The sequence below is a fragment of the Oncorhynchus nerka genome, linkage group LG17 (genome assembly GCF_034236695.1).
Source record: "Oncorhynchus nerka isolate Pitt River linkage group LG17, Oner_Uvic_2.0, whole genome shotgun sequence".
Lineage (NCBI taxonomy): Eukaryota > Metazoa > Chordata > Actinopteri > Salmoniformes > Salmonidae > Oncorhynchus > Oncorhynchus nerka.
The window spans coordinates 44419097-44435641 of NC_088412.1; the positions used below are offsets into that span (position 1 = coordinate 44419097).

Here is a 16545-nt window from a genome sequence, read left to right on the forward strand (position 1 = left end):
TCCACATGTTTGGTGTGTCTCCCAGGTGGCTTGTGGCAAACTTTAAACAAAACTTTTATGGATATCTTTAAGAAATGGCTTTCTTCTTGCCACTCTTCCATAAAGGCCAGATTTGTGCAATATACGACTGATTGTTGTCCTATGGACAGAGTCTCCCACCTCAGCTGTAGATCTCTGCAGTTCATCCAGAGTGATCATGGGCCTCTTGGCTGCATCTCTGATCAGTCTTCCTTGTATGAGCTGAAAGTTTAGAGGGACGGCCAGGTCTTGGTAGATTTACAGTGGTCTGATACTCCTTCCATTTCAATAGTATCGCTTGCACAGTGCTCCTTGGGATGTTTAAAGCTTGGGAAATCTTTTTGTATCCAAATCCGGCTTTAAACTTCTTCACAACAGTATCTCGGACCTGCCTGGTGTGTTCCTTGTTCTTCATGATGCTCTCTGCGCTTTTAACGGACCTCTGAGACTATCACAGTGCAGGTGCATTTATACGGAGACTTGATTACACACAGGTGGATTGTATTTATCATCATTAGTCATTTAGGTCAACATTGGATCATTCAGAGATCCTCACTGAACTTCTGGAGAGAGTTTGCTGCACTGAAAGTAAAGGGGCTGAATAATTTTGCACGCCCAATTTTTCAGTTTTTGAATTGTTAAAAAAGTTTGAAATATCCAATAAATGTCGTTCCACTTCATGATTGTGTCCCACTTGTTGTTGATTCTTCACAAAAAATACATTTATATCTTTATGTTTGAAGCCTGAAATGTGGCAAAAGGTCGCAAAGTTCAAGGGGGCCAAATACTTTCGCAAGGCACTGTATTTACTGCAGGATATACACATTTTCCCAATTACATTGCACTTACAGTGTGCTCCCCTAATTAAAGAGTTAGTTAGTTACATACACGGATTGGTTTTTATCAATGGATGTTATTATTTTATTTAACCATTTTTTTGACAGACTGGGTGGAGTTCAGCCCGTATGAGATTGGAATGGCAAAGTACGGAACATTCATGACCCCTGATCTTTTTGGAAGCAAGTTCTTCATGGGAATCACTGTGAAGCAGTATGAAGAGAACCCACTACATTTCCTTATGGGTAAGAAACCCCACACATAGACACACACATACATACACAAACAACAGAATATTGCTGGCACTTCTGCATAGGACTTCCTAAAGCGATTCTTCACATGATAAGCTATCATCAAACATGATATTCATAAGTCATCACATGATATTGATGTTGATCTAGTGGGTTTATCGCTCTCCAGGGGTTTGGGGGAGTGCCTTCTCCATCCTCTTCAACAGAGTGCTGGGTGTCAAAGACACTGTCGGGGGGAGCACCATGGAGGAAGAGCTCGGTAAGAAACCACACACACTTGTCTTATAACCCCAATCCTAACCCTGACCTCTGGTCTGATCTCTGATTCAAATGAAGTCATGCACCCTGTACAGATAAAGTACCACATCATGGTCTCCTCTACAGTCAGTACAGCACACACACTTGTCTTGTATCTACTCACAGTGAATCTCATACATTGCAGCATATAGACCTGAAGACAATGGCTGTGCTTAGCCCAAAGGCTTAGTTCCTATGTGTTGTGTTAGCGCATAGTCCCAATCCAATGTGTTGGATCTGCTTTGCACAACACAAGTCAACTGCACCTCCCATTGTAGTCTGTTTTATTTTTATTACGTACTGACTCTTTGTGAACGCCGATGAATGTGACGCCAGCTCACAGATGTGAGTGTGATTCCCTTTTGGTCCAAACAAAGATAATGTTCAGCTTCCTGTCATTATTTAGAACTGCTTTTTAAGTTTGTTTTATGGGCTGTTGGTGTTTGATTTGACCTTTTTCGCGTGTGTTGCACATGTTGGACTCACTGCATCTGCAAGCAGGTACACCTACACCCATTCCAATAAATGCCAATTGTTTTGTGTTTGCTATGTAAGCCATTGTTGCAAATGAGTTTATAAAAAGGTAGGGCCTAAACAATTGAAAGTTAATTGGACAGCCTAATGTAAGCGATACATGTCATGCTATGATAACCTCTGTTTGAGATGGAGTGAAGACTTGGATATGAGTGAAAGTGTGATTTAAAGAAGATGTCCTTGTCTTTTCCTGCAGAACAGTTAAAGCCTCAACACATTGTGGGGGAGGACAGACTAGATAATGACGAGAGGCCTTGGAAAGGTGAGAACTGCAATATCCATGATGCATAATGATTCATACGAAATACACAGAAACCTGAATAATTGTGTGGTCTACATTATTTTAACACATTCAAACTGTTCAGGGGAAGTCACAGCCTTGAGGCTGCAGTGACTGTCTGATGAGGAACAGGCTCTCAACATAGTGAGCTAGGTTAATGGGCTACATCATGGGCTGGATAGAAGCAGTCTACCATCTTCAGAACTGGATAATAATTGCTTTATTTGCCTCATAAAATAATAGAAAATAAATCATCTTGTTTGTTCTATCTCTCATAAAGCTGTGATTGAGAATAGAATATGCCTAGGCTGAGGCTATAGACTTTCATTCTTGTTATTTTTGAATATCACGACATGCTCGAATACCTGACGTTTTTAGGCTATAAATAACCTTTGGAGATGGAACTCTGTTCCATCTATTGTTTGATTGGGAGAAAGACACGTATAAAACAATGGAAGTGTAGCCGTCGGTCATATTCATAGCCTATCGAAGGGAATACAGGCTACATTACTTTAAACGGCTTGACACTAGATAGTTAAAGGAGTGTCCATTATAAAACAAAATTAGGTTTAGGCTATTGCCTAATGCCCATGCATCTGACAGAGAGAGAAACAATAGGCTATTTTCTGACTGGACATTGTGCTGCTTTGGTGGAATTCTCTGCTCTGTCTGGCCTTATAGTCCTCTCTAGCATTCCTCTCTTTCTATTTTCCTCTCGTTCTGTATAGTTGGCTATATAGTTAAAATAGGCTAAACCATTGTCTGTCACATCACAATGTTGTCACCATCAGCGACGGCAGTCGATTATCGTTGATAGACGATGCTATGGTAGTATCGCCCAACCCTAGTCGTGCATGTAGGGAAGAACTGGGACGAAAGTAACACTTAATTTTTTTCCCCTAATCACTCAAAGATCGATAGAACTAGAGAGACCATCTTTCATGACAAACAACCTATATACACTGAGTGTTAAAAACATTAAGGACACCTTCCTAATATCGAGTTGCACCCCTCCCCCTTTGTGACCTCAGAACAGCCTCAATTCATCAAAGCAAGATGTCAAAAGCGTTCCACAGGGATGCTGGCCCAATGCTTCCCACAGTTGGGTCAATTTGGCTGGATGTCCTTTGGGTGGTGGCATATTCTTGATACACATGGGAAACTGTTGAGTGTGAAAAACCCAGTAGCATTGCAGTTCTTGACACAAACTGGTGCGCCTGGCACCTACTACCATACCCCATTCAAAGGCACTTAAATATTTTGTATTGCCCATTCACCCTCTCAATGGTAAACATACCCAACCCATGTCTCAATTGCCTCATGGCTTAAAAATCCTTATTTAATCTGTCTCCTCCCCTTCATCTACAGTCATTGAAGTGGATTTAATGGTCAACTGTAGGAGGAAGGTATATGGTGGGTGCAATTAAGCTTAGAATGTAGTGAGTGTTGGGAAAACGATCATATGTGGCAGGCATTGATAAGGGAAGAGAGTCATGTATTAGTGATGAAGGGGGCCAAGGTCGGGTCACGTTAAGGGAGAAGGAAAACGTTATTGCCCGTATCACTTAGTTTCCTGCCTAGCAATAAAGATACAATGTTTAGCGAGAAGGAGGAGACCACCCAAAGTGGGATACATATACCACCGCTATTGGAAACATTTTTTGTCGGTTCAGCTGTTCGACTCCTTGGGAAGAATAAACTTGGTTTAAGCTTTCATAGTGTCCGTCGAATTCTTACTCTGATAATTACAACCTAACACAGTCAAAGGTTTGGACACACCTACTCATTCAAGGGTTTTTCTTTATTTTCAATATTTTCTACATTGTAAAATAATAGTGAAGACATAAACTATGAAATACCACATATGGAATCATGTAGTAACCAAACAAAATGGTTAAACAAATCAAAATATATTTTATATTTAAAATTCTTCAAAGTAGCCACCCTTTGCCTTGATGACAGCTTTGCACACCCTTGTTATTTACCAGCTCACCTGGAATGATCATCTGACAGTCTTGAAGGAGTTCCCACATATGCTGAGCACTTGTTGGCTTCTTTTCCTTTACTCTGCGGTCCAACTCATCCTAAATCAGGTTGGGTGATTGTGGAGGCCAGGTCATCTGTTGCAGCACTGTCACTCTCCTTCTTGGTCAAATAGCCCTTGCACAGCCTGGAGGTGTGTTTTGGATAATTGTCCTGTTGAAAAACAAATGATAGTCCCACTAAGCGCAAACCAGATGGTATGGCATATATTGCTGCAGAATGCTCACACCCACGTGAGCACACATTACGACAAAAGAATGTAACGCCCCGGTTTCCACGAGTGCTTAAATAGCACTTGTGACAAAATGTACATTTAGTCAAGAAAATTTCCTTATTTCCTTATTAAACGACCAAGATATTACCGTTGTTAATGTCCCGTTGGTAGGATAGTCTTGACCATATATCATCCATTTAGTTTTCCAATGATTGCACAATGGTCAAGAGAACGGATGGTAGTGGAAGTTTACTCACGCGCCTACGAATTCTCAGAATGAAGCCTGACCGCCGCCCCCTTTTTCTCTGTCTTTTTTTCCGACAATGGCAGGGATTTGGGCCCATTCCCGAGAAAGCAGTATATCCTTCACGTTGGACTCGTTAAAAAAAAATCATTGTCCAGTTCGAGGTGAATAATCGCTGTTCTGATGTACAGAAGTTATTTTTGGTCATAAGAGACGACAGCAGCAACATGATGTACCAAATAAGTGAAAAAATGTGTTACAAACAACATGCCATTAACTCCCCTCCAGTGCTATTAACTCACTTAACTAATCAGGCCTTTGCGGTAGAATGGCCAGACCGAAGCCACTCTTCAGTAAAAGGCACATGACAGTTTGCCAAAAGGCATCTAAAGGACTCTCAGACCATGAGAAACAAGATTCTCTGGTCTGATGAAACAAAGATTGAACCCTTTGGCCTGAATACCAAGCATCACGGCTGGGGAAAACATGGCACCATCCCTACAGTGAAGCATGGTGGTGGCAGCATCATGCTGTGGGGATATTCTTCAGCACAAGGGACTGGGTGTTTTAGTCAGGATCAAGGGAAAGTTTAACTGAGTAAAGTACAGAGATCCTTTTACATTTTTACATTTACATTTAAGTCATTTAGCAGACGCTCTTATCCAGGTTTTCATCCTTGATGAAAACCTGCTCCTCAGGACCTGAGACTTGGGAGAAGGTTCACCTTCCAACAGAACAACGATCCTAAGCACACAGCCAAGAAAACGCAGGAGTTGCTTCGGGACAAGTTTCTGATTGTCCTTGAGTGGCCTAGCCAGACTTGAACTGGATCGAACATCTCTGGAGAGACCTGAGAATAGTTGTGCAGCGACGCTCCCCATCCAACCTGACAGAGCTTGAGAGGATCTGCAGAGAAGAATGGGAGAAACTTTCCAAATCCAGGTGTGCCAAGCTTGTAGCGTCATACCCAAGAAGACTTGAGACTGTGCTTCAACAAAGTAATGAGTAAAGGGTCTGAATACTTTTGTAAATGTGATATGTAACAAAATCTGGAAAAAGTCAAGGGGTCTGATACTTTCCGAATGCACTGTATATAATATTTTTATACCTGGGCGTGTAGACGAAACGATTGATCAATTACACTGTGACCCTCGAGGAACTGTGCATTTAAGATCAAACCCTATCAAGCACCTCTAGCCACCAAATGCATTCTGTAATCCTACTGTACATCCCATGTGGCCTCGCTTTATCAACATTGTCCCCTTCCCTCTCCCTTGCCTCCCTTCTTTTTCTCCATCTCTCCCCTCTCCAGGAGGCAAGGAGAACCCAGGGGCGGAAGATGAGTACGAAACCGCCCAGAACAGCTGGGTCCAGCGAATGATCACCTCCCTCTTCAGCGGCGACTCCTTGCTCAACACGCGAGAGGGGCGGGCGGGGAAGGTTCATAACTTCATGCTAGGCCTCAACCTCAACACCAACATGCCCTTCTCTACCTTCGGAGACTTTATGTACCAGAACTCCTGCGCTTCCTTCGAGGATGAGGTTGACGCTGTCACAGGTCAGATGTCAAATCTGGAGATCTAGGAGTTCTAGATGTAACACATTCTAGGTTCCAGATTCCAGATATATGACAGGTCTATTACCATTGTTAGATTCTAGTTAAAGCAAAGCAAATCAAATCTAAGTGTATTTGTCAGGTGCACAGTACAGTGAAATGCTTACTTGCTAACTCTCCTCAACAATGCATTACATGATCAATCCATCAAGAATCAAATGCCAAAAGCAAAAAAATAACAATGGTTCGACAGGAAGACAAAGTGATGGGGTAATAAACTGTTCCTCCTCCCTTAAGGTGACCTGACCTCAACCCCCATGATGCCTAATCCAAAGCACTCCACCCTTATCACCTATAGCCCTCCCTTAACTGCCTCACCTCTACCCAGCACATCACAAAGCCATCTGGCTCCTACAGATAACCATTTAACTTCTGATGTAAAAACCAGTCTCTATCACTCCTCAGATACTATAGTATTACTCCTGATGTATCATGTCTCTAGGGAAACAATGTACCAAGTTTAACCAGAATCTAAAAGTCCCCCGTTTTGAACACTTAACTCCATACTGTTCAACATTACATAATCTTGGAAATGACTTATAAATCATTCCCTCCTCTAGAACAAATATCACTCTTATGTTCCACGAAACCTAAAAACATATTGACTCAAAAAGGAAAAATAAAAAAGGACTTGTTTAATAATGTCACACCACCCTTGATGGGACTAAAACTGGAGAAAGAACCGTCCATCCTTTACGTTCTATACCCATGTTATGCTGGTCTCCATGCCCTCTCCTTCATTTTCATTCTTGGGTTTTATCGCAAAACACAGACTATGAGCCTTGTATGCAATTAATTGTACAGTATCATCCAGCAATCTCTATGTATCGATGCGATTTAACATAACAATTCTGATTGACATGGTAAAACAAAAGAGAGCAAACAAAACCTTCATGGTTGACCCAAGCTATCATTCAGTGAGTTCACTTATATCCTCCCTGTCGGAGGATACTGGAATAAGGATTCTAGAGCCTCTCTAGGGCTCATACATTTGAGCAGTGCCCCCACCCCTCAGTTTTATAGCAACTCTCTCTCGCTGTATCCGAATCATAAATACAACATTTGATAAATGATCCAACCCAAATTTAGAATGACAGTCCTTAGTGTGTCCGTTGTGTCTATGACTCGAATTCAAGCCTCTCAACCTAGCACACATCATCCCGGTTAGAATGTACTGTAGCGGTATTTATTAGAGAGGGGTAAAGAAAGATTTTGTTCGGGCGCCAGGCAGGTATTAACCATGCCGAAAGGAAAATAGTAGAATAGAGAGAGTACCACTACCAGACCCACACACATCACAGAAGAGACTGCCTAGAGTGTAGCCTGTTTACCAGATAGCCAGTGGAGAGAAAAGAGAATAGACACCATATAAACCCACAGCACAGGGGTAACCCCAAACAAGAATAGCTCATACAATAATAATAATAATAATGGCAGAGCAATTTAACAGCAACTTCATACAAGAATGAACCCAGTCATCAACAGAGGATTTGCAATAATATGTATTATCTTCCAGTGGAGGAGTGCAGAGGGTATGAATGTGGGGGGTGTTCATAGACACAACAAAGGCCTTAAAAATGTCCACAATCTTCTCGGCCACATGTCATTAGTACACCTCACCTCAATACAGTTCACACAACAATACACAACTTGCAAGCAACCACCCTTTTAACTAAAATGTCCACCCAATTACTTCTGGCAGGGCAATAATAGTCCAGCTCTAATGAACATCAATGGGAAAGTGCATTTGAAAAATAGAGAGTCTGTTGCAGGGTAAAGCACTGGAACGATAGAGGGAAGAGAAAGAGAACAAGAGAGATCTTAGCTGTGGTCTTCAGGCGTGCAGGTGTACTGTCTGACCGTCCGATGGTTTGTATGTTAAATTTTCGCAACAAGGTTGCTACTAATCCATGCGATCCATAACGGGCGCCATCCCAAACTAAAACAACCACGACCTAGAGCGATCACACTGATGATTGAGGTAAATACTTCATAAACTACACGCGCTGAAAACAAACAAAACTTCTGCAGCACAGCACACACAATCAAACTGTCGCGCCACCCAAGAGCCCCTCCCCAAAGAGGTGAACGAGCTCTCTTTATTTCCTCCTTCCTTACTGCTCATGCGCTCTTAAAGTGGCAGCGCACGGTGAAGGCTCCGTGCAGGATTTTGCCACAGTACATTTATCATCATGTACACTTATCATTCTAGCTTGTCTTCTTCAGATATCATTTACAGTTCATCTTCCCAACGGCACATGTAACTCCTGCCTGTCACATTAGATTGGCCCTTGATAATGTCCCGATTTCAATATCCTAATATCCATCCGTTTCTCCAACGTACACAAGTCTCTCACCTGAGCCGTTCTCTCTCCACGCTCACTCCACATGGGCTCTCAGCCCTCCTGCTGTCCTTACTCCGGTTTGGCTCGGACTCAGATTGGAGTGTTAAAAGTCACTGTCGCATTTAATGCTTTTGTCGCTCTTTCTTCAGCCATTCATGGAGGGGTTTTGAGGTTCACACACGGGTTCACTGTTTGTGGTCAAATTATTCCTACCATGCATCAATACACGATCTGACGGCACCTTCCATGATAACCTCAAAAAAGGACAGATCAGAACAACAGTTTAGTTCAATTCATATCTGTTTCAGGAAATCCAGACAAGCATTGACTATATGACAAATTATTACATTAACCTTAATATATACATATTTTTTATGATTATTTATTTGAATTGCTCGCCCTCCAATTTCACCGGAACGCCTAGCCCTAAGAAGTTTTTAATAACATTATCTCTACGACAAATGTCAAAGAGCATAGCAACATAATGTTACTGTTAAAACCATTTTCAAGTTAGTTCATACTCCCTTATTTTACTGGCAGCCTCTCGGAAGAGTTACCAGATCAGGAAGTTAGCACCCTAACCCATCGGGGAATCCCACACTCCATAAGTCCCAATCTGGTGAAATTTGTATCGAAACAAAGACAGAACGGAAATCAGCAATACACATATCACAATCCATTTGGAGTAACTGTCATCCCTATTTAACATAGTTTTCCTTCTATATGCAGATTGAACAAAGTACATTTGTATATTTACCCAAGTACCAAAGTACCAAGTACCAAAGTACCATTTGAACACGATTCACATCGTGATTCAAAAACAACATGTTAAATCAAAAATAAGCACATTTGAATTACTAATCAACTTAGAATTACAACTCTTGATAACCCCATAAGGAAATAATAGTATCTCATAAAGTAATGGTAAAATAGAGTAGAAACTGGTGTTTCTCATTCATTTTATAATTCAAGCCCACCTGTTTCTATCATTTCTAGTGAGTTTGATCAGGGCTCACCGGAAAGTCAGGATACAAGGCATTTGACACAATTAAATATTTCCCCTCCCTTTTCTTTCCCTGTCCTTCAGAAACCATTTCAAAACCTTCCAAACATGTCCATCCTTCTGTATACCCAATTTACAACTGAATTGAAAAGACCCCATCCAAAATAAATCCCACAGTATCAACACCACTAACACATATTCATAACCTGTAAGTTGTGTGTGCGTGGTGGTGTGTGTGTGGTAAACCATAGGTCAAAAACACACATGAACAGGCCTCACTTATCTGGAACTCTGTTTATGGCCTACTCCATAATTTATTTATCTTTTATTTAGCATGTACTATTTATTCTCCATAACCACCGCACCACAATGTTCATGAACTAACTAAAAAAAATGCTAATTCCTCGTTACCCCACCACGCTTTCGTACATTCTAGAAATCAATTTCATAATAGAACCACATAAAATGTCTCATGAGATCAAAAAAAACTAGGCTCTCTGAGTATTTGGCCAGATAATTTAAATTTGTTACCTCTAGAATCCATTCCCCTGGCATTCTGCCTAGATTCTTCAACCCAAAATACTTTTTCCTGTGGCAAATTTAGCCAATTTCTCTTAAGGAGTCCGTGATATTTGATCCTGGCATCTATTAAAAAGTTGGGTACGACTTGATCTCATATGTCTTCCTTCACATAAACTGTATGAACCACTATAGATCGAACCGAAAAAACACTTGCATAGCAGCATTCCCTCCAAATGCAGCAGGTTCCATTCCTACACTAATTCTTCCAGTCTGATAGCTCCCTGTTTTAGATGTGGGACTAACTCCTTATGCTTTGATGTTTTTTCGCTATGTTTCTTTGACTTACTTTGGCCATTGAAGCCACTGTTAGTGACTTACACTCTGGCCGTATTAACTCCTCGCACGTCTGAGAAGTGAGCGGAGTTATATTCCACTCTCAAAGCATCTTGCTCGATTTCATCCACAGCCCCCGCAATTGCCGTTTTGATCACAGGTTTCAAACATGCCATCAAAGCCAAAGTACAAATTCTATGAATGAACTTGTGTACCCAGTCGTTTTGTAGCTAAGTACATCTATTAATTCCCCATATTTGAGCCGAATTGGTAGAATGCTCGTGTGCTTCTTTCAACGCCTCCATGGCTTTATTAATAACCAGTTATGCATTAGGGGGCGCTATTAACATTTTTGGATGAAAAACGTTCCCGTTTTAAACAAGATATTTTGTCACGAAAAGATGCTTTGACTATGCATATAATTGACAACTTTGGAAAGAAAACACTCTGACGTTTCCAAATCTGCAAAGATATTATCTGTGAGTGCCACAGAACTGATGCTACAGGCGAAACCAAGATTACATTTCAAACAGGAAATGCCCCAGATTTTGGAGGCGCTTTGTTCCAATGTCTCCTTATATGGCTGTGAATGCGCAAGGAATGGGCCTACACTTTCTGTCGTTTCCCCAAGGTGTCTGCAGCATTGTGACGTATTTGTAGGCATATCATTGGAAGATTGACCATAAGAGACTACATTTACCAGGTGTCCGCTCGGTGTCCTCCGTCGAAACTGTTGCGTAATCTCCAGGTGCGTGCATGTTTCTATTTTGAACAGAGGAGAAACTAAACTGCCACGAGTGACTTATCATCAAATAGATATGTGAAAAACACCTTGAGGATTGATTCTAAACAACGTTTGCCATGTTTCTGTCGATATTATGGAGTTAATTTGGAAAAAAGTTCGCGTTTTAATGACTGAATTTTCGGGGGGTTTTCTCAGCCAAACGTGATGAACAAAACGGAGCGATTTCTCCTACACAAATAATATTTTTGGAAAAACTGAACATTTGCTATCTAACTGAGAGTCTCCTCATTGAAAACATCCGAAGTTCTTCAAAGGTAAATTATTTTATTTGAATGCTTTTCTTGTTTTTGTGAAAATGTTGCCTGTTGAATGCTAGGCTTAATGCTATGCTAGCTATCAATACTCTTACACAAATGTTTTGCTATGGTTGAAAAGCATATTTTGAAAATCTGAGATGACAGTGTTGTTAACAAAAGGCTAAGCTTGAGAGCCAATATATTTATTTCATTTCATTTGCGATTTTCATGAATAGTTAACGTTGCGTTATGCTAATGAGCTTGAGGCTATACTTAAGATCCCGGATACGGGATTGCTCGTCGCAACAGGTTAAACTCCTCTAGCTCCGCTTGGAGAATCGGGGCCATCTGTCACCATATCAATAGTTATTATTCCCCAACCTCTCCCATTTGTGTTTAGGGTGTTTTAAATTTCTTAACTCCCATCTATAATACACACGTTGTAGTGGCTTCCTTTCGTCTTTACCATAGCCACTGCCCAAGCCTGAAGCGGGGTTGTTAGGTACGCATACAGTCCACACTCATGGTTTCCAAACGGCCAAACATTCAATGACATCCAGGGATATGGTGCAACAAAAATGTTTATTCTTCTTATATCTAACAAATAAATGATTCTCCAATCAACTTAAAGCATAGAATACTTTATATGGAAAATACATATTATGACCTGTCTGTATGGTCAAAAAACTATACCGCTCCCGCATCTAGCAAGGACTCTTCCTCTCCCGAAGGCCCAACTTCCTGCCTTTATCCTAACACACTTACCACAATACAATGAATAGGCAAGAGGGGGGGGGGCAAAAACTAAGTTACACTAACAACAAATGAATATATCTCAATCAGGTAAATATAAATCATAAAGGTACGTACCTAATATTTCATCATTTACATTAATATTTAATATATTTACACAAATATACATGGAGCTCCATATGTTCGGTCTTTTATACAAATATTTCCAAATCGGCTCTAACATACCGGCCCCTAATTGTTGACTGCACTGAATGCACAACAATTACTTAATATTCAAACATAGAGCCAATACACAAAACATTCTATACCAGAGCACTATTACAGTTCATAGCTATATACAAATATACAAGGTGCCATGTAGGAAAATAGTCCATAGATCTCAGTTTGAGTTGAAAAATGTCAAGAGTTTGACGTCCAAAAATGTACGACATCAACGAATCAGAGGTGCACGTGATTCTAAGATGGAGCACTGTGTGTGTGTGTGTGTGTGTGTGTGTCACTCCGTCACCTCAAGGAGCAGACAGAGTTTATTGATAGGTCTCTGTAAGATATTGGTCTTAGTCTTAACCATGACGCTCCGGACAAGACCTTTGGCCCCTGGCAAAGCCTCCACCACGCGCCCCATTAGCCAAGAGTTCCTTGGGGCGTTGTCATCGACGATGACCACGAGGTCACCAGGACTGAAGTTTCTCTTAGTTTTGTTCCACTTGTTCCGCTCCTGCATAAGTGGAAGATACTCCCTGATCCATCTCTTCCGGAAGAGGTCAGTGATATTGTACTTGCTTCCATCTCCTTCGTGAGTATAGGTCGCTTCTCTGGAATAGTCCTGGTGGCAGGACTGGCTTAGCTTTCAGATGAAGCAGATGGTTCGGAGTCAGGGGTTCTAGATCATTAGGGTCATTTGTTACAGTAGTGATTGGTCTGTCGTTCATAATCGCCTCAACTTCACACAAGGCTGTCTGCAAAGCCTCATCATCCAGTACTTGCTCTTTAAGGACTGAATAGAGGATCTTTTTCACCAGTCGGATCAACCTCTCCCATACCCCCCCATGGTGGGCTCCAGAGGGAGGGTTGAATGACCATGTCACTCCTTTCTTCAGTAATTCATTTTGAATCTTGTTGTGATCCAGCTCTTTCATAGCTTCTCCTAGCTCTCTGTGTGTTCCAACAAAGTTGGTGCCATTGTCTGTTCTGATACTTGTTACTGGGCCCCTTCGACAGATGAACCTGCGCAGGGCATTGATGCAGGAATCAGTATCCAGATAACTAGCAACTTCTAGATGGACAGCTCGAATCACAAGGCAAGTAAAGATCACACCATAACGCTTCACATGAACGCGGCCTCGCTTCACCTCTATGGGGCCGAAATAATCTATGCCCACATGGGTGAAAGGCGGCAAATCAGGTGACACCCGATCTTGTGCAAGGTCGGCCATCTTCTGTTCTCCAGCTCTAGCTTGCATCCGCCTGCAAAAGATACAGCTCTTAAGGATCTTCCTTGCTAAAGAGTTGGCACAGGGTATCCAATATCGCTGGCGAAGTCTAGAAAGCATGTGACCTCTCCCAGAGTGGCCAACCTGCTCATGGATGTGGAGTAAGATCAGTCTAGAGATGTAGGAGTCTTTGGGCAGGATCATAGGATTCTTTAGTTCCGTAGGCATAGCAGCTTTGCTTAACCTTCCTCCTACTCTCAGAATGCCATTGTCAATAATTGGATCAAGCTTACAGATTGAGCCACTTCTCTTGGCACATTGTTTTCCTTTCACAACTAGTGCAATTTCTTGTTTAAAGTGCAGTCATTGTTCAAATCGGATGATGACCTTTTCTGCTTCTTCTAGGTCATCCACAGACATACTTTCTTTTCCAAACGTCAGTTTGAACTTGTCAATTTGTTCCTTCAGTGAGTTTGTCAGACTCTGATCTGATCTTGGATCAGTTTGAGAGAGAATTTTCCTTTTCTGGCTTAACTGTAGAAGACGTTTCTTCAGTTTCAGCATCCAGGCAACTGCTTTCTTCAAGCTGTTCCATGTTGAATAGTACTCAATCAGTTTGCTGGTTGGACTCTTTTCTTCCACACTTGTATGGTTTACGATTACGTCTTTTCTCACCTCTGGATCATCCGGAGGGATGGAGCCAAGCTCCTCGGGGACTTTCGGCCATTGAGTTTCTGTTTTCTCCAGGAATTCTGGTCCTTTACGCCATCTCTTTGAGTTCAGGAACATTTCAACATGTAATCCTCTTGAGGCATCATCGGCTGGGTTGTGTTTTGAGTTCAAATACCTCCACTGTTTTGCTTTCGATAGGTCACGGATCATAGTAACCCTATTAGCCACAAAGGTATGGAATCTCTTGGTATCATTGCGGATGTATTTTAGCACAGACTGGCTGTCCATCCAAAAAGTTGACTCCTCAAGTTCAATCTGGAGCTCCAACCTTAACATCCTGTCCACTCGCACTGCCAATGTTGCTGCAGCAAGTTCCAGTCTGGGGATTGTCATCTGCTTGAGTGGAGTCACTCTTGATTTCCCCAGTATGAATGCAATGTGAACCTTTTCCATACCGTTTGTGAACCTAAGGTAACTTGCCGTGCCATAACCTCATAGTCCGCCCAAACCCGTATGCGGTAGCGTAACTACAGCCTCAAGCTCATTACCATAACGCAACGTTAGCGATTTCTAAAAATCGCAAATGAAATGAAATAAATATGCCTGTTCTCAAGCTTATCCTTTTCTTAACAATCCTGTCGTCTCAGATTTTCAAAATATGCTTTAGAACCAGAGAAAATCACTAATTTGTGTAAGAGTGGTGATAGCTAGCTTAGCATTAGCGTTAGCATTTAGCACGCAACATATTCACAAAAACCAGCCAAGGAATCAAATAAAATCATTTACCTTTGAAGAACTTCAGATGTTTCAATGAGGAGACTCTCAGTTACATAGCAGATGTCCAGTTTTTCCTGAAAGATTCTTGTGTAGGACACATCGTTCCCTTTTGTTACTATGCATTTGGCTACCGAAACTAACCGAAAATTCAGTCACCTACATGTCGAACTTTTTTCCGAATTAACTCCATAATATCGACTGAAACATGGAAAACGTTGTTTGAATCAATCCTGAAGGTGGTTTGTCATATTTCTCTCCATTGAAAGCACCGTCCTTGTAGCCTGGTTTGTTCTGAGATTTGAATGGAAAAATACCAGGACCTGACTTTTGCGCACCAATTGCCACACAGACACCAAGGGGGACACTTGGCAATTGTAGTCTCTTATGGTCAATCTTCCAATGATATGCCTACAAATACGTCACAATGCTGCAAAGACCTTGGGGAAACAAGAGAAAGAGTCCGTTCATTCCTGTCGCATTCACAGCCATATAAGGCGATCATGGAAAACGTAGCCTCAGAAATCCTGTGCATTTCCTGGTCGGTCATACATCTTGGTTTTGCCCGAAGCATTTGTTCTAAGGGACTCACAGTGAAAATCTTTGCATTTCTGGAAACGTAAGACTGTCTTCTTTCCAAAACTATCAATTCCAAGCATATTCGAGCATCTTTTCGTGACAAAATATTGCGCTTAAAACGGGCACGTCTTTTTATCCAAAAATGAAATACTGCCCCTAGAGTCTTAACAGGATAACCTTGTTCACTTGCATCACCGAAGTGATGCAGCTGTGCCATCTTGACTTGACCAAAGTTCTCAGGCATCATACACCTGTCTATCTGGAATCTGGAGAGCTGGTCCAGCTCTGAGAGCCATCTCTGCCATGAAATAGTGTTCTTCAGGCATGACTTCGTCCCATCCACACTTTAGCTTGCAGAGCACTTGAAGAATTTGCTTTGCCTTTAATACAAATGGGGCGAGGAAACCTAATGGATCATAAATAGAGCTGACAGTTGAGAGAATACCTCTTCTTGTAAGGGGTCTGTTCTTGACAGTGACTCGGAAGGTAAATGCATCACTTTCAATGTTCCATCGGATTCCAAGTGCTCTTTCAACAGGCAGCTTTTCTCTGTCCAGGTCCAGTTCTTTTATCTGCTTGGCTTTGTGTTCATCAGGGATAGAAGCCAGCACAGTGCGGCTGTTGCTGACCCACTTGGTCAATTTGAACCCACCCTGAGAGCACACATCCCTGAGGTTTTTCGTGAGAGCTATGGCTTGTTCTTCTGTGGCCACTGTCTTGAGGCAGTCATCAACATAGAAGTTGGACTTGACGGTTT

General features: G+C 41.7%; 1 protein-coding gene across 4 annotated transcripts in view; it reads left to right on the forward strand.

Annotated features, from left to right (window-relative positions):
- The window catches only part of LOC115145305 (cytosolic phospholipase A2-like), a 60204-nt gene that overhangs the window by 31040 nt on the left and 12619 nt on the right, over window positions 1-16545 (forward strand). For 3 of the 4 annotated variants that reach the window (XM_029686776.2, XM_029686775.2, XM_029686774.2), the window contains 4 exons: window positions 963-1100; window positions 1276-1365; window positions 2134-2199; window positions 6031-6276. In XM_029686776.2, coding sequence (XP_029542636.2) covers window positions 963-1100; window positions 1276-1365; window positions 2134-2199; window positions 6031-6276 — 540 coding nt within the window. The remainder of the gene's footprint in view (window positions 1-962; window positions 1101-1275; window positions 1366-2133; window positions 2200-6030; window positions 6277-16545) is intronic. The other variant, XM_029686777.2, reaches the window with a different exon arrangement.